This window comes from Giraffa tippelskirchi, chromosome 6 (genome assembly GCF_054371585.1).
Source record: "Giraffa tippelskirchi isolate mGirTip1 chromosome 6, T2T-mGirTip1v1.2.pri, whole genome shotgun sequence".
In the NCBI taxonomy this organism is placed as follows: Eukaryota; Metazoa; Chordata; class Mammalia; order Artiodactyla; family Giraffidae; genus Giraffa; species Giraffa tippelskirchi.
In genome coordinates, this window is record NC_137280.1 from 27159772 (window position 1) to 27178549 (window position 18778).

At 34.1% G+C, this 18778-nt stretch overlaps 1 protein-coding gene across 4 annotated transcripts in view; it reads right to left on the reverse strand.

Annotated features, from left to right (window-relative positions):
• The window catches only part of CSMD3 (CUB and Sushi multiple domains 3), a 1311921-nt gene that overhangs the window by 28794 nt on the left and 1264349 nt on the right, over positions 1-18778 (reverse strand). For all 4 annotated transcript variants that reach the window (XM_081504393.1, XM_081504396.1, XM_081504395.1 and 1 more), the window contains 4 exons: positions 17513-17686; positions 12248-12421; positions 10483-10556; positions 2084-2195 (listed from right to left, as the gene is read on the reverse strand). In XM_081504393.1, coding sequence (XP_081360519.1) covers positions 2084-2195; positions 10483-10556; positions 12248-12421; positions 17513-17686 — 534 coding nt within the window. The remainder of the gene's footprint in view (positions 1-2083; positions 2196-10482; positions 10557-12247; positions 12422-17512; positions 17687-18778) is intronic.

Sequence of the window (18778 nt, forward strand, 5' to 3'; positions counted from 1 at the left end):
CAGGAGATGCAGTTTCAATCCCTGGATGGCCACCCACTCCAGTATTCTTGCCTGGGAAATCCGATAGACAGAGGAGCCTGACTCTCACAGGGTCGCAAAAGAGTCAGACATGACTTAGCGACTAAACAACAACAATGCCTTTATATAAATATACCTTTAGATATTCCAGTGAATCAAGGAAAGCTTATCAATGTAAATGTAAATGTTTTCACAGACTAGCATTTTCTAAACAATCATCTATGGAACACTGGTGGATGTTAAAAAGTAAATAGAGAAAAAATAAAAGATGTATTCTGGAGATTCAGTATATATTAGCATTTTAAAGAATCTATTAACTACTGCAGTAAGATAATTCTTAAAGTTTATCAAACTCAGATTTTCTGTACTAGTTTAGGAAATATTAATTTGTAATTTTTCATTTATTATATTTATTTAAATTAAAAGGCATGTTTTCTAAAGTTAAATTCAATCACAATTCAATATGTTGCTTTGCTATTAATATTCCTAATGTAGAAAGTACAACTTAATAATTTTTTGCACATGGCATTTTCTGGCCATATTTTAGGTCCATATGCTAGCAGTAATTTTTCATTCATTTGATATTTTTGTCTCCTTTCCTCCATGGTTTTACCCATTGCTAAATCTCTGTCTTAACTCCACTATTTCACTTATGACACTACTTGACCCTGCCCCTCAGTTTACTTGTTTTGTGTCTTATGATAACCACTCCCTTCTTAGTCAGAAAGAGATGATATGAAGAATTCTCCTGCTAAACAAGATATATCTAATCATGTGTTCACGAATACAGACCCTGTCTGAGAAAGAGTGTTCTGTGGGAAAATTTGTTTGGAAAATAATTTTTCCATTTATTTCTTAGTGGAGAAACACCTAAACTGTAAATAATATCTAATATTTTAACACTTATGTAAAAAATAATGTTATATGGCTTATATTTAATTTAACTCAGTTAATAAAAGTTCATTCTCATTGGGGAAATATTGCTAAGAATAAACACAAATGGTCTGTTTCCGCTATATTCTTAACCCTAATTATGCCCATATTAGAAATTCTGACATGCTCTGCAGTACATTATGCCAAGTGCAGGTCTCCAAAGAACCTTGGTTTACTATGAAATGTCTAGTCACATCCCACACAGATGTTCTAAAGTACGCACACACTCTAAGGAATTCTCTCTTAGGGAATTTTGCTGGATTTAAGTATAAGCCAGCCAGGCACCTGACGTGACTTCTCAGTGGAGTGTTCTACTGCTTTTCAGTAAACTGTGGATCCACATGAGCCCACATTATTATTTGGGTGATTCTGACAGGGATAGAGTAAATTCGCTGGACTTATTTGGACTTCAGGAAATCCTAAAAGCTAGATGTCTTTCTGATGAGTATTTCTATTCCTGCTTACTCTTTATTTTTCTCCCCACCCAAAAAAGATGAAGGAAGAGATTAAAAAGGAGAAGTAAGGGGGGGGGGGAGGATAACTCACCAGCTAAAATTTATTTCAAATTATAATTCAGAAAAGACTGTTTACTAATCTTTGTTCTTATTCAATCTGGTTGGAAAGTTCTTCCAAATTATGGTCAGCGCACACTTAGAAGCTTAAGGAAATTCTAAGCAACATTCAATGATTTGGTTAAGGTATAGATGCATATTTCTCTTCATGGATGTTTCTAGCTTTACTCAGGTTCTCAGAGAGTTTAACAAGTGAAAAAAGATTGAGTCACTACTATGTTGGAGCCTCCTATATCTCACAGTACTTCAGATTAATAGGTACATTTCTATGAACCAAAAAGTCATCATTATCTACAATTACTATGTGACCAAACTGAACACAGTTACAAGAGCTTTTCAAAAGGAACAAAACTATTCCCTGTGCCTTCTGACTTCTTGAAAAATAATGCTCCTCACTGGGCATGGGGTTATGCTACAGTAATAATACTATATATGTGAATTATGTTTTATAATAACCTAGAAATAATGTGACACCATTTACATGGACATAAATTTATTTTCATGCTTATAAAATAATGCATATAAAGTCTTATCCTACAAGTATAATTTCTTATACTTACGTATGCACTCAGGCTGAATTCCACTCCATGCGAGGTCAGGAAGGCAAGTCCGTGTTGTAGACCCTTGAAGAAGATGTCCTTTTTTGCAGTGGAACTGCACAACACTTCCCACCTAAAGCAAATTACAGACAAAAAACAAATGTTCCAATGTAACTTCAAATGCAGCAACAGACAGAAAAAAGAAAAAGAAATATGGATGATAAAATGCTTTCAAAAGAAATTCTGCATGGTAGAGGTTGGAATAAAACTGAAATCTGATTTAAAGTAAAAAATGGGGAAAAAAGACCAAAGAAAAAAAGTAACTTAGATCTCTGTATACATTCAGTATCAAATGCTTGAATACAGTGCATACATAGAAATTTTGCGACTCCATGGACTCGCTAGGCTCCTCTGTCCATGGGATTCTCCAGGCAGGAATACTGGAGTGGGTTGCTATTCCCTTCTCCAGGGGATCTTTTAAGGGATATTCAATTTGGATAAATATATAGAACAAAGGTTCTCAAAGTTGGGTCCCAGACCAGTAACCTCAGCATCACCTAGGAACTTGTCAGAAATAGCAACTCTGGAACCTAGCAACCAGTTACTTGTGATTTAACAAGTCCTCCAAGAGATTTTAATGAACACTGAAGTTTGAAAACAACTGATATAATGGTAGAAAAAAATAAGAATATTATGAGAAAATATATAGTGGTTAAAACATATACCATGATATTAATAGTTTAGGAAAAAAGAGCACTTTTGGTTAGTTAACATAGATAATTTACACAGTGAACTGGAGATTTGGGAGAAAAGTGGTAAACAAAGAGATACAGGTGAAAAAGAAAATAGACCCCAGAGGCATGTATACTTGGCTTTACTTGAATCTGATCTTACTTGAATAAGTTATATTGCCTCTTTGAGACTTAATTCCCTATATAAAAGTAAAGATGATATTATTTATCTTGAGATATAAGGATTAAATAAAATAGAATATATTCACTCCATATGGGCATGGGACATAAACTTTAAATAAATTCCAGCAGTAATTATTAGATCAGAGATACAATCAGTTTCTGAAGAATCTCAAGTAGCAGGCCATAGTGTTTGAATCTCTCAAAAACATAAAGTTGCTAAAGCTTTCAGAGCAACTAAAGTTTCTGTAGAAAATAATATCTTTGAAAAATTAACCTAGCCACTGTATGGGGAAACCACAAAACAGAGAATGATGAACAGTAATTCTAACTATGAAGCTTGTGTTGCCATTTTAGATTTGAGTGGATAAAGTTGACCAACTTGTGGCAATAACATAGAAAAGAGGTTGTTTACTTAAAATATATTACAGGGAGAAAATGACTAGGATTTATTAAGGGGTTAGAGACAGAGGAGAAGATAAGGCTTATTAGAGTCTGCCACTTCAGCCTTCTCCACTATACGGAGTCTGAAAATGATCAATTGTTACCTTAGGGCTTTTCACATTGAGACCAGCTATATTCCACCATCTTAATATTTTTGTTATCAGCAAGAACTATGCTGCAACCAAAACATTCAGTTCCAATGGTCATTCTCATAACAACCTTCATCCTTCTAGTTTTCTCATATAATGTCTTCCATTATAGCCTCATCGCTGCATCCAGGAAATTTCTTACCCTGTTAAAGCCTGATTTTGTCCAGTGCTACTACACTGCTCTACTCCAGGGAGCACTTTTCATGCTGTATTCAGTATGTGCTAAGTTGCTCAGTTGTGTTTGACTCTTTGTGACTGACCCCATAGACTGTAGCCCACCAGACTCCTATGTCCATGGAATTCCCCGGAAGAATACTGGAGTAAGTTACCATTTCCTTCTCCAGGGGATCTTCCTGACCCAGGGATTAAACCTGCATTGGCATGTCTATTCTTTACCACTGAGACACCAAATCCTTCAAATTATGCTCCAGAGCATGCCATTCACATACTCCCTGAAGTTGTGCAATATGGTGCTACAGATTTTTTACTTCCTTGTGCGATTTATACACCTGATCATATAGACTTGGCAATTTTGTTCTTTTGTAAGACCAGCTCTCCAAACTCATCACCTCTATCAACCCAGCAATATTACTTTAGCTGAATCTCAGTTAATGGCCACCCTTCACCCATAAATCTCCCCTCTTAATCTACCATTTTACTTCCTAAGTCTTTCTGAAACTGTCCCTTTCCCTTTTCCCCACATATACAACTTATTTCAGTCCTCAACATTGTTTCTCAGTGATTCTCCAACTTTAGCAGATATCTTAATCACCAGAAGGGCTTATCCAAACATAGATAGCCTCCCTCAGGAATTTCTGACTAAGTAAATCTGGGGGCGGAGAAGGCAATGGCACCCCACTCCAGTATTCTTGCCTGGAAAATCCCATGGACGGAGGAGCTTCCATGGGGTTGCTAAGAGTCGGACACTACTGAGAGACTTCACTTTCACTTTTCCCTTTCTTGCACTGGAGAAGGAAATGGCAACCCACTCCAGTATTCTTGCCTGGAGAATCCCAGGGACGGCGGAGCCTGGTGGGCTGCCATCTATGGGGTCGCACAGAGTCGGACACGACTGAAGCGACTTAGCAGCAGCAGCAGCAAATCTGGGGGAGATCCCCAAATCCACATTTCCAACCTCCTAGGTAATACTGCTGCTGCAGATCAAGGACCAAACTTTGAAAATTACTATTATAGCCAATTATAATAATCATCTAACCTGTCTCCTCTTCTCTAATCTTGACCACATTAAATTTATTTTTCACTCGGAAGTTAGAGTGATTTGTTCACCATGAAAGTTTGACTTTAACATTATCTTTTTTAAAATCTTTACTGGCTTATCCCTCATAAGATAAAGCTACACCATGCTAATTTGGCAGATAAAAGCCTCCATAATCTGGTCACTAGCCAGGTCAGCATCACCGTTGACCACTTACTTTTATTCAGATTGTGCTCGTATAATATTGAACTTTTGCAGTTCCCATAATGCATGCATATTTTGACATTGTCCCTCCCACATGGAATGTATTTCCCAACTAATTTTTTCTTAGATCTAACCCTAAAAGATTTAGCTCAGATAAAGTTTCTAGAAAACTCTCCTTGCAGTAAACAGATCAGGAAAACTGTCTCTTATGTGCTTACATAGTTCCTTTCATTGTTATCAGTGTTATCAACCTATCCTATAAAATAATCTATTCCATTTGACCCACACGCTAAAACAGCTTCTCTTAGCCGAGGGCTCTATGTTATTCACCATTATATATCAAGGGCTTAGGAAAGTGTCTGGAAAATGTTGGACCAACTGAAGGGATGGGGATTAATGACTTAGTATAAAATTATTTGATAACTTAAAAAGGTTTAACATGTCTATTGGTTTCTTAAAATGCAGTGATATCCTTTTCATAATTTAATAAAGTTAAATCATTATTTGTTCTTTGAAAAGTACATATGGGTTATTTCAGCACCTTTATATTAGTAAGGAATGAGAAACATGATGGATTACATACTTTTTTTTAAACTTCTAAGACTTTTTCCTAATATCTGTAATCTTTTCTGAAGTCACAATAAATACTGATTTATATATTAACCAGATACCATAGAACTAAAATCTAATGTTTTTCCATATATCATTAACACATTTAAATAGTAAAATTTTTGTCAAATTCACAAATTTCTGGTGGTGGTGGCTTAGTCGCTAAGTCCTATTCGACTCTTGAACCCCATAGACCGTAGCCCGCCAGGCTCCTGTGTCCATGGGATTTCCCAGGCAAAAATATTGGAGCAGGTAGCCATTTCCTCCTCCAGGGGATCGTCTCGACCCAGGGTTCAAACCATGGTCTCCTGTATTGCAGGCGGATTCTTTACCTAATGAGTCACCCGGGAAGCCCCACAAATATCTATACCAAATATTTACTAGATCTAGAGTTATACAAATTTAGAAACTAATTTTTGTTCAGAATTTGTTACACTCAAATCAATCATCAAAATATTCTCTAGAGACTTCCCTGGAGGTCCACTGGTTATTATTCCATACTCTCATTGTAGAGCACGTGGGTTTGATCCCTGAGTGGGGAATTAGGATCTGGCAAGCCACAGTGCAGCCAGCCAAAAAAAAAAAAAATCTAAATATTTCAAAATGCTCTAAACATATTATAAAATGTTTTCTAAATATTACTGAATTAATAATTTTGCCAGTGATCAATCCACTTAATTGTATATTTTACATATGTCTGCAACCTTTTCCAACTTGCCATGTAAATTCCCTTCTGACTATAAATAGTTTCTAACATAAATAATTTGAATATTTGTAGAAAAATAAGTAGCATCATAAAATTTTCCATTATATAATTTTGAAAATTCTTGTAAAATAATTTATGCACAATTTTCCTACCAATATTTACTAACAAAAGTGTTAGGTGTATAAGGAATTATATACAATGCAAAAATTAATTTTAAAAATTATTTTTATATCAAGATTTTTAAAAATCCATACCATTTTAATCACAATTAGTGTTTAATGTTTTATGAATTTTTATTAAAAATAATCAGAATATTTTAATTTTAAATGTTTAATTTTACTTTTTTGTTTTAAAATTAATGTTATGATATTCACCATTTAATGTAACAAAACACTATATAACGTTCAATGTACTTATGTACTTATTTCAATTACAAACTGTAATTCATATATAATTGCTACAGTTTTGTTTTTTTATTTTGGAAAAGTCATTTAATCCAAAAATTATACTTCCACTTATTTTGTAGGGATCATCACATAAAGTAAACAAATGTAAGAAAGGCAAGTTTCAGAGGCAACTCAACAGAACCTACATTTCTTTATAGAGATGCAGGGAACTCCCTGGTGGTTCAATGGTTAGGACTCCTCACTCTCACTGCCAAGAGTCCGGGTACCATCCCTGATCAGAGAACTATTCCACATGCCGCAAGGCACGGCCCAAAAAAGCCCCAAACCAAAAAACAACCAAAAATTCAAAGTTCTTCAATACGGCTTGCCTTTATCTTTTTATCCACTTCTAGCATTACTTTATAACCAATCCTGGATGATCACAAATAGTAGATCATGCTGTCTTTAGTTGATTATTTATGTCTCCCTACTCCTCAATCATGGATGCTTTTTAGTCTCTGTAGTTAAGACAGAGCTTTTCATCAAGGTTATTTTGGTAGGGTTAAATATAAAGTGTTAAATAACTTACAATTAAATATCTAAAAGTCAAATTAAAAATATTTTATATTTATAATAACTTTATATGACAAGTCCTAAATCAATATAATGTGTCTTCTAAACACCAGAGCTCAATTTAGAGTAATAAGCAGTTAGAAAAATATTTGTGTTTGGTATTTCCTCCATAATTAATCTGAACATTGCATCAATCATTTTGACAGCAACTTTCCTTACTAGCTAAAATTGTTCCAAGTGATAATATTTTAGATAAAAAGAGAAATTACTTTGAATACTTTTTTTTCCAATGCTAGAGTGTTTGTCATCCCTAACAACAGGAGATGTAGCCTTATATTTTAATAATTATATCAATGTCCAAAAATCTACTACATAAATCTTTATAGAAAAGGAGAATAAACAAATAAACATATTAAAAATAAAATTAAGAAATGCAGAGTGCTTCTGCAATTCATAACTTTCCCCTTTCTCCTGTCCCTCCCAGAAGTGGGCTAACCACAGCTATGATTTTATTTAACTCACTACTGGTCACTTGATCAGACCAGAGATAGATACAAAAGTTGGAACATTTTGATTCTATCTCTGTATATTGGAGACTGAGATCGAGACAATATTGCTGTATGTGACTGAAATGTAAATAGAAATGATATACCTTTTGCCATATGGCCAATCTACAGAGAAAGAAAATGAAGTATATAAATGCAGAGTAATGGAAAAGACTTAGTACTGTTGTCCAGTTCCTAGATTTTAGGCTTGATGAGTCTCACCCAGATCTCTTTTCTTGTGGACTGGGACAAACCCACACATGGCTTGTAATCTCTTTAGTTTTAAGCTAGTTCAAAATAATTCCTCTTGTAAGCAAGGGTTTTTCTCAACTGCTAGCTATGCCTTTTCTAGTTATATAAGACCATATTTATTTGGAATCCACCAATAAATTGATATTAGTTAGAATTACATAACATTTTTAATTCTGTTAGCTCTACATAGGTTTAGTAAACATAATTTACATATAAATATATATAATAAGTATATATACAGACATATACAAATATCTGCCATAAACGTGTAAGAAAGTTGACATCCATAATTTAATATACTTAATATTTCATTTCTAATTTTAATAGAGATTAATATAATTATACATATTAGATTTTAACATATCTGAAATCTAGCCTATTCATATTTATCTAGAAAGAATATAATGATCTAATATATGTTTAATATCTAAATAATAGTTTAACTTTGTGATAACATTTTTCAGTGATTATAATAGAATTCTTAAAATGCAGAGTGAATGATTCTATTCATTTCAATGGATGGCTGTTCTAAACTCAATTCTATTCATTTCCATTATTTCAAAGGGTATTTACTAAAAAAGGACACAGATTCTTTAGAAAGTCATCTGATTTAGTGTATAGACACTAACCGAAATTCTGTATTCTGTAAAAATACTGCCATTGAGTTGCTTTGTTTTGTTTCAGTTTATTGCCTTATATGATGAGGGTTAATGCTGTTTAGCTAATTGCTTATTTTTCAAGATCTCAATCAGTTGATAAAACATTTTATGGAGATATGAATCTAAAGTTTTCTGAAAACACCAACATAATAGATACAAAGACACTTCTTTACACTTTTGTATTACCTAGACAGGCCTGAGGCAAACAGGAAGAATTAGAAAAGCTATCAAATCAATGTTCATACTGTGCCTGAACTTTAGATAAATGATAACTATCTTTAGCAACAGATATATGGCACCTTTGATGAGCACTTCCTTTAGAAATAGATGTTCCTCAGGTCACACTGAATTTCACAGAAAATAGCACAATTTAGAAAATCCTGTGACACAAGGCAATTGGGTAACGTGTAAATTGGCTATTTTCTTTTGGAATTGGTATACACTTTTGCTCCCCTATAGCCCCTATAATTAAAATCTTCCTGAATCTCTACATAAAATCTAAACTGGAATAAGAGAGAAAACAATGTCAGCCACATATGATTGGGCATGTTAAAGTATTCTAAAAATCCAACTCTGTGTTGTGGAATAATGCTGCTAAGTCACCTCAGTCGTGTCCGACTCTGTGCGACCCCATGGACTGCAGCCTACCAGGCTCCTCCATCCATGGGATTTTCCAGGCAAGAGTTCTGGAGTAGGGTGCCATTGCCCTCTCCATGTGGAATAATAGGTTATGGTTAAATTATTTTTTCAGAAATATCTCACATCAATGATAATTTTTAAAATTATTTTAGTAGTTTATATATACATATATATAATAAGAAAAAATCTTTTAGTCTTATTGCCTTACTGAATAACCACATTTTTATGTATTTGGTAACTCTGACTCAGAAGTCTCTCCTTAAACCTCTTTCATCTACACTTTTCCTCACTGTCTCCATATTTCCTGTAGAGTTTACTCATTTACTCCCTCATTTAATATTTCTCTTACCTACAAGCTACTGCTTATAGATTTTTCTATGCTCATAGGTCTATCCAATTTTTCTCTTACTTTATACTCATGGTCAGTCAGGCTGTATCTTGAGGCATACATTTCTTCTAATTTCCTATTATTTCCACTCTTTTTTTGGCTGTTACCTTTTTAAAAATGTGTTTATGAATGCGGATATAAGCATGACTCTTTTTCTACTTGCATTAACAGGATTTGTGCAATGAACCAAATAAGCCTTTTGATCTAGTTTTATATTAAATGAAAACATTTATTTAAAGTACACACTTGATGAATAACTTAGGCAAGAAAAGCAAATACAATATGATCTCACATGTGGAATCTAAAAAAAATAAACAATGACAACAACAATACAAATCCAGACTTGCATAAAAAGAGATCAGATCTGTGGTTATCAGAACAGTTGAGGGTGGGGGGAAGAAAATTGAAGGAAGGTAATCAAAAGGTACAAACTTCTAGTTATAAGAGCAATAAGTACTAGATATGTAAAATTCAATAATGATGAGTATACTTAACACTGTTGTATTATATACAGGAAAGTTCTTAAGAGAATAAGTCCTAATAATTATCGCAAGGAATTTTTTTTCTTTTTTTCTTTTTAAATTGCATCTGTATGAGAAATGGATGCCAACTAATATAACTGCAGTAATCATTCCCAATATATATGTCACACCATTGTGCTGTACACTTTAAATTTATATAGTAATATATATCATTTATATCTCAATAAAACATGAAAAAATAATAACAAAGTACCTACTTGAAATCCAAATGTATTGTTCTGAGATCCATGACGTGGCACTCCTGGGTTGTCACATGATGTACGGGTGGGTTCTAAAATAAAGAAAATACTTTTTTCTTAAAATAAAAAAAAGTATAATATTCCTTTAAAACATATAGGTTTATTTAAATGTATATTTATCCTTTATAAAATAATTTTAAGAGATCTAGGGTTTTTTGAAAGGGTCCTGATAATAATAAACAAAAAAATCTAATAAATGTCTCCATGAACAGAAACTTGCTAATCTTAAAGCCAAAAATTCAGGTATACTGCAGTTTACACAAATTATGCAATCCATGAACTTTGAACCCTTCTAATATAAAAGCATTTGACATCTAAGTAACTCTGGGAATAAAAAGTTAAAGGAAAATGAAGGATATGAAAGAGGACCACATGCATAAAACATTTGCTCTAGGACTTTTCTAAGAATTAATCTCAAGTAGGGTAATAGTCCCTTTAAGAAATAATTTATTTTCCAGAAACAAGACAGTTATTTGCATTTTCACTGATACCTGTAAGAGAGTCAAGCATAAAAATGGTAGGGCTGATAGCCTCTGAGTTGGCTAGCTTGTATGACAGGCTTTTTCATAAGTTTACTCAATGTGAAATTTAATTTTAGGAGAAAAAGGAACCTTCATACACTATTGGTGTGAATATAAATTGGTACAGCTGCTGTTGAAAAGAGTATGAAGGTTTCTCAAAAAAACTAAAAATAAAACTACCCTGGGACTCAGTAATTCCAATCCTGGGTATATACACCCCACAAACTAAAACACTAATTTGAAAAGGTGTTCACAGCAGCATTATTTACAATTGCCAAGATACTGAAGCAACCAACAGATGGATGGATAAATAAGATGTGATATACATATATATGAAAGAAAATCTGCCATTTTCAGCAGCATGGATGGAGTTGGAGGGTATTATGCTGAGTGAAATAAATCAGAGAAAGAAATACTGTATGATATTACTTATATGTGGAATCTAAAAAAAAAAAAACAATAACAGTAAACATAACAAAAAAGAAGCAAACTCACAGATATAGAAGACAATCTAGTGGTTACCAGTGGAAAGAGGGAAGGAGGGAGGGGCAAAAGAGGTGTAGGGAATTAAGAGGTGCAAACCGTTATGCATAAAATAAACTAAGAGGATACACTGTACAACATGGGAAATAGAGCTAATATTCTGTAACTGCACAAGAGTATAACGTTTAAAAATTGTGAATCACTATGCTAAACACCTGTACCTTATATAATTTTGTACACCAACTATATTTGAATGAAAAAAAATAAGACAACAAAAACACAAAAATTAGGATTAGAGCAATGTCCTTAGAACCATTTGAAATAAATATACCTTTTTAATATTTTTGAAGCAAGTTTAATTTTGAAGCAAGTTTAATAAAGCATTAAAGTTTAATGCTTTATTAACTGCAAAGAGTTGGACATGACTGAGCAACTGAACTGAACTGAACTGATACAAATGTTAGTACTTCATGATATTAATATGGAAGCTTTTTTCTTTTTCATTCTACTGGTAAACAGGAAAACTATTTCAAAAGTACTAAAGTAATAAATGTTTAATAATATTAATTTTCAGTGCCTTACAATGGCTTCTATATTTTACATTTTTGGTTTTCACGTTTAGCCAACTATAATTTATAGGATAAAGTGAATCATTAAATGTCATTACTAGCTATTAATTCCAAAATTAGTGAGCACTGTCCATCTTTCATTAATATTACCTATGCAATGAGGTGATGAACCACTCCAAGTGCCATCTGCTTGACATATTCTGGTACTAGATCCTACTAATATGAAAGGAGAATTGCAGGTGAATGAAACCTCTGACTGGTATATAAAGCTTTTGCCTTCTCTTTTTCCTTGGGCAGGTATACCAGGGTCACCACAAAATTTTGCTGGAAGTGAAAAGAGAGACAATTATACAATCATTTAGATTCATCAGAGTTAATGGCTTAGAAAAGTAATAAAAATAATTGGAATACTGCACTAAAGTGACATGGAATCCATGTTAATCTATCCCAATGAAAATACTTTTAGCTTTTGTCTACATGAACAAATGCTTAATATTCAACTCAACATAATATTATTTAAAAAAAAATATTTTCCACCTAGTAGGCCAGCATAACAGTTATAGATTTTTTTTTAATTTTATATTGACCAGAATCAAACCACATATTTGTACATGTAGGCTACAAAATTGGAGTGTATTCTTGAAAAGGATGTGACTCACAAATAGCTCTATCAGAAACAAACAACCCATAATAGTCGAGGATATACCTTGCAGATTGCTCTGTATTTTTCAATGTATATAAAAGATGCAGGTACTTGTTTCAGAGATATGTGCTCTGTTGAACACCTGTGTCACGTATCCTAGTACCGTGCTGTCTCCCTCTTCAAAATATAGTGCATGTGTGGTGGTGGTGGTGGTGGGTGGGTGGGATGGGCGTGAGTGTTTTTTAAAGAGAAAAGAAGGCCATTAGAATCCAAATTCACTCAAAAACAATCTCAAAATTCTGCAGCCATTGAAGAGATAAACTTGACAGCAGTTCTAAGCAAATTGATTAGATGACTCCATTCAACACACATTTTTGAAGTACTGAAAACAGACACTATTCTAAGTAACTTTAGGTGCTTGCCCTGATTGATAAACAGACTAAGGTTCCTGCACTTGTGAAGTTTATGCCTTTGTGAAGAAAGCAAGCAGTAAACATAATGCTGCTGCTGCTGCTGCTGCTAAGTCGCTTCAGTCGTGTCCGACTCTATGCGACCCCATAGATGGCAGCCCACCAGGCTCCCCCGTCCCTGGGATTCTCCAGGCAAGAACACTGGAGTGGGTTGCCATTTCCTTCTCCAATGCATGAAAGTGAAACGTGAAAGTGAAGTCGCTCAGTCCCGTCTGACTCTTTGCGACCCCATGGACTGCAGCCTATGAGGCTCCTCCGCCCATGGGATTTTCCAGGCAAGAGTACTGGAGTGGGTTGCCATTGCCTTCTCCGAGTAAACATAATAAATAAGTAAAAATGATAGTATGTGGGAAGATAATAAGTCCCACGGGGAAAAATAGTGTGGGAGAAGGAGATCAGGACTGTATTGTGGACCTGATAGATGGTGAAGAGCAGTAGTTGATTTTAATAAGATAGCTAGGCTGTCTCTCACTGAGAAAAGTTTTGGAGGGAAAAACAAAACATTCACTCCATTTATATCTCAAGACAGAACATTACAGACAGAGGAAACAGCAGTGCCAAAGCCCTGTGCTGGGTCAAATCTAGCATGCTAGAGGAAGAACAAGGCCATTGAGGCTGGAGCAGAAATGTAGGACAGGATGAGATCAGATGACTTCAGAGCCGATAGATATCCAGGCAAAGCACGTAGAGCATATTTTCAATTTTAAAATTGTAGTAAAAAATAACATGTAATAACATGTAATTTACGATTTTAACTGTGTCTAAATAAATTTCATTTCTATCAATTATTTTGTAATTATTTTATAACCTACTTCTGAAGTGTTTCTCATTCATATTTCTGCTCATTCATATTTCAGTCATTCAACAAAAAAAAAAGGAGGAGAAATGTAACCACATAAACTTCTCAATCTTCCCCTCACATCCCCCATATCATTCCGTCTATTTTCTATCTTTATATTTTCATGTATTAAACCAAATTAACTATTGGTGTCTGGATAGAAACTTAAGACACAGGGTTTATTTTCAAAAGGCTTCAGTTTACATTGATACAGACTTTAGGATAAAAAAGGCATAGCTTGAACAGAATTAAAGAGAAAAGATTTTCCTCTTTATTAAGTATCTAAAATGAGTGAATATGACTCCTCAATGGATAGGAGAATTGTCTCTTAAGTCAACCTTCTCTGAATTGGAATTCATACTCTGCCATTTACTAGTAATAGACCTTGAAGTCACTCAGTCATGTCCAACTCTTTGTGACCACATGGACCGTAGCCTGCTCGGCTCCTCTGTCCATGGGATTCTCCAAGCAAGAATACTGGAGTGGGTTGCCATTCTCTTCTCCAGGAGATCTTTCTGAATCAAGGGTCGAACCTGGGTTTCCTGCATTGGTAGGTAGACTCTTTACAGTCTGAGCCACCTGGAAAGCCAACTTTAGGTAGTGCAATAATATCAAATCTTGTTTTAATTACATAAGTGCATATTTTATTTATCCCATTCTAAATAATCACCCAAAGAGTTTTTTGTTTTTTTAATTTATTTGTGGTAAAATTTTCTTAAAATTTTTTTTTAACTTCATTGAAATGATATATAGGCCTTTCTTGTTTTTCTCCAAGTTTTTTGTTGATATTCTTAATTGCTCTTATTAGCATCTGTAAGGCCCACTGAGAAGGCCTCAAGGAAGCTTTGGAAAACATTTTCTCATTCAAAAAAGTTCTTAAGTGACTTTGACTTTTGTATAATAGGAACCAACAAAACAATTATTTACAATGAGAGCACTTCATATTTAATAATTTGTTAGTTTCTCTAATTTTAAAAGGATCCATAATTTGGCCCCACTTAAGAATGCAAAAAGACCTTTGATATGCCAAATATAAACAAACACACACAACAATAGAACAACCTAGGAAGATACATAATAGAAAAATCTAGGAAGATCAGATAGGATATTTACATCAAAGACCTTAGGCCATGAAATAGAGCAGCTGGTCCCTAGGTGTCAGAGTTACCCAGTGTCTGTACAATTTGACCCCTTTCTCTGAACTCAGATGTCATTATCTATTAAAATGTCATAACTAGACATACCTACCCAGGAGTTCTGCTATATGTATGTAAAGCAACTGGGTCAAAGTGAGCCTTATTATATTTGGATATTTATAACAATTTAAATGTCTATGGTATTTTATTAGTATTTGTTTTCAGTTCAGTTCAGTCACTCAGTCGTGTCCGACTCTTTATGATCCCATGAATCGCAGCATGCCAGGCCTCCCTGTCCATCACCAACTCCCGGAGTTCACCCAAACTCATGTCCATCGAGTCGGTGATGCCATCCAGCCATCTCATCCTCTGTCGTCCCCTTCTCTTCCTGCCCCTAATCCTTCCCAGCATCAGGGTCTTTTCCAGTGAGTCAACTCTTCGCATCAGGTGGCCAAAGTATTGGAGTTTCAGCTTCAACATCAGTCCTTCCAATGAACACCCAGGACTGATCTCCTTTAGGATGGATTGACTGGATCTCCTTGCAGTCCAAGGGACTCTCAAGAGTCTTCTCCAACACCACAGTTCAAAAGCATCAATTCTTCGGCACTCAGCTTTCTTCACAGTCCAACTCTCACATCCATACATGACTACTGGAAAAACCATAGCCTTGACTAGACGGACCTTTGTTGGCAAAGCTTTTCAATATGCTATCTAGGTTGGTCATAACCTTCCTTCCAAGGAGTAAGCGTCTTTTAATTTCACGGCTGCAATCACCATCTGCAGTGATTTTGGAGCCCCAAAAAATAAAGTCTGACACTGTTTCCACACCTATTTCCTATGAAGTGATGGGACTAGATGCCATTATCTTAGTTTTCTGAATGTTGAACTTTAAGCCAACTTTTTCACTCTCTTCTCTCACTTTCATCTAGAGGCTTTTTAGTTCTTCTTCACTTTCTGCCATAAGGGTGGTGTCATCTGCATATCTGAGGTTATTGATATTTCTCCCAGGAATCTTGGAGATTCTATTCCAGCCTATACTTCTTCCAGCCCAGCATTTCTCATGTTTTAATAGATCCCAATACAAAACATTATGTTGAGAAACTTAAGATTTTTTCACTCATACCAAACAAACGTTACCATTAACTCAATTCTGTAATATTCCCTTGTGTCTATCAATTCTGAGGTGGCTATTGAATAGTTACTAATATATAATATAGTCTCACTTAGAACACATTGGTTTATTCTTAGATGATCGTTAGCGTGAATCAGAATTTCAAGGGTTAATCTGTGTGACATCAACCCTGAGGCTTGGAACACCCTATTCTAATAAATCATGTTACCTAGGAAGAGCTTGCTTAGATGTTGCATAAATTTCAGTCTAATAGAGCACAACTGCTGAAGTACACTAGTTTTATCTCTCATCCTAAATAAAACTGGTTATTATACTCTCTGCAGCAAATGTGATACGAATGATCTGATGGGCCAGCAAATGGTGGTATTCCCTGCCTAGTATTTGCAATCACTTAATAGTAAGCTCTCCAAATAAACTATCCTGTTTATGATTGGCCTTTTCAAATGAGAAATTTTAAATGTATAATGTAGTTTAAGTTATAGGTCGAGCTCTTACATTTCATTTTAAGAGATCCTTTCTTACTCCAAGGTCATTTAGCTAGTCTTATAATCTTTAAAACTTTTATATTTAATTCTCTAATGAATTTGACATTGATTCGTTATTTAGTGTAGGATAAAGTCTGTCTGTGTGTATATGTAAATGAACTACCTTATTGCATTAATTGAAATGTCCATTTTTCCCCCTCTGATTTGTTCCATAATACATTAAGTATCAATTCGTGGTCAGTACTCTCTATTCTCTAACACTGGTTTACTTTCTATGCCAGCCCCAATGCTGTAATGTTTTAATTACCATACCTTCTAAGTTTAATATCTGCCAAGGATTACACTACATACTAGGGTACAAAAGTGAATGAAACAAGAATGTTTGCCTTCAAGGAACACACACCTGAGTAGAGGACATCACCCAAAACACAAGATAAGTAAAATGTATAGTATGTTTTGCACACAAAGAAGTTTGGCCTAAAATTTAGTCAGAACAGAAGGAATATAATGGTTGGATTACATAAAAAATAGCTATATTGGTAAATATTGTTTTTAATTGAATTTTAATTATGCATGGGAAAGTGCTTAACAATCTCACTTTTGTTCCAGCAAAACCTAGAAACAAATATATAATAGTTGTAATCTCAGTAAAGTAGCTCTAAGAGAGTGAAAGTAGAAAAATATAATTTTTAGTATGGAAATTATACTTACGTAAGCATTGTGGTACTTCACCACTCCAGGTACCATTTCCTACACAGGTCAAAACAGCAGGGAAGGACAGTTCATAGCCTGGAGAACAGATGTAGCTAATACTAAAGCCCCAGTCAAAATTTGTTCCTTCCAACCTTCCATTAGAGATCTGGGGAGGAGTTGGGCAGGTAACAGCTGCAATTACATTAAAAACGATTAGACACAGCTGTTGAAATATCCTGGTGCTAACAGAAATAAATATTATTAGAAGAAGCATATGTGCTAATTTAACCTTTTGGAGGACAATATGGTGTGACATGTTTTATTCTCCTGGTAGTATTCCTGAAACATCCCTGGAATTAATCCCTCTAGGATGAGACTACTTCTTGGCAACATAATGGCTACTGGTTCTCAGAGATTCTCTTACAAAATAACAAGCTTCCTGACATTGAAAGAAAGGAAAAAGAGGGTGACCTCATATCCAGTATACTGTAACTGATAAATTATTAGTTTTATATAAAATTATTTCCAGCAACCTTTAGACAGACTGAAGAGCTGTGTTTGGCTATATACAGAGTCACACTGTAGCAAGAACCTGGGAGTAAATCTGTGACATTTTTGAAACTCAGATCATGTATCATTAAATATTAATATATCTAAATTAGTTCTATTAACCACTTAGATTCATATGCTAAATCTTATTGTAGGGTTCTAAATGCATTATAAAATTTTTAATCATTCATTTTTAAAATTAAGATGTCCTTGAGCAAAAATAGGTTGGATAAGGAGACACAAATGAAAGGAAAAAGAGGGCCACCAATTATAAAATCTAAAAATGAGGAATGATTTTATTTTGATGACTAGTAACATATATAAATAATTTTTAGAGTTATATAATATTGTCATTATCAGAATCAATAATGTATAAAATAATTTGTAAAATATAAAATGTCTGTTTATATATTTTCCTATACTCACTGTATATTTATCATGATTTGATTAGGAAATTGTGAAATCAATAAAAAAAGACTTGCATTGGAATTATTCTTTTAGTGTTAGATTATGTCAGGGAGACATTAAACTGACAATTCACAGATATTTAGAGATGTACCTTAATGAGAAATCTCAATGATTAAAAATCAGTATTATTATAAAACAATACATATTGCCTGACACTGAATGTATAGTATTTTACAAGTAATCAAAACATCGGCCAGAAACTTATGGAAATAGTTTCAATGGAAAACAAATAGCATAAAGTAGTAAACCTATACCTGTCAATACAGG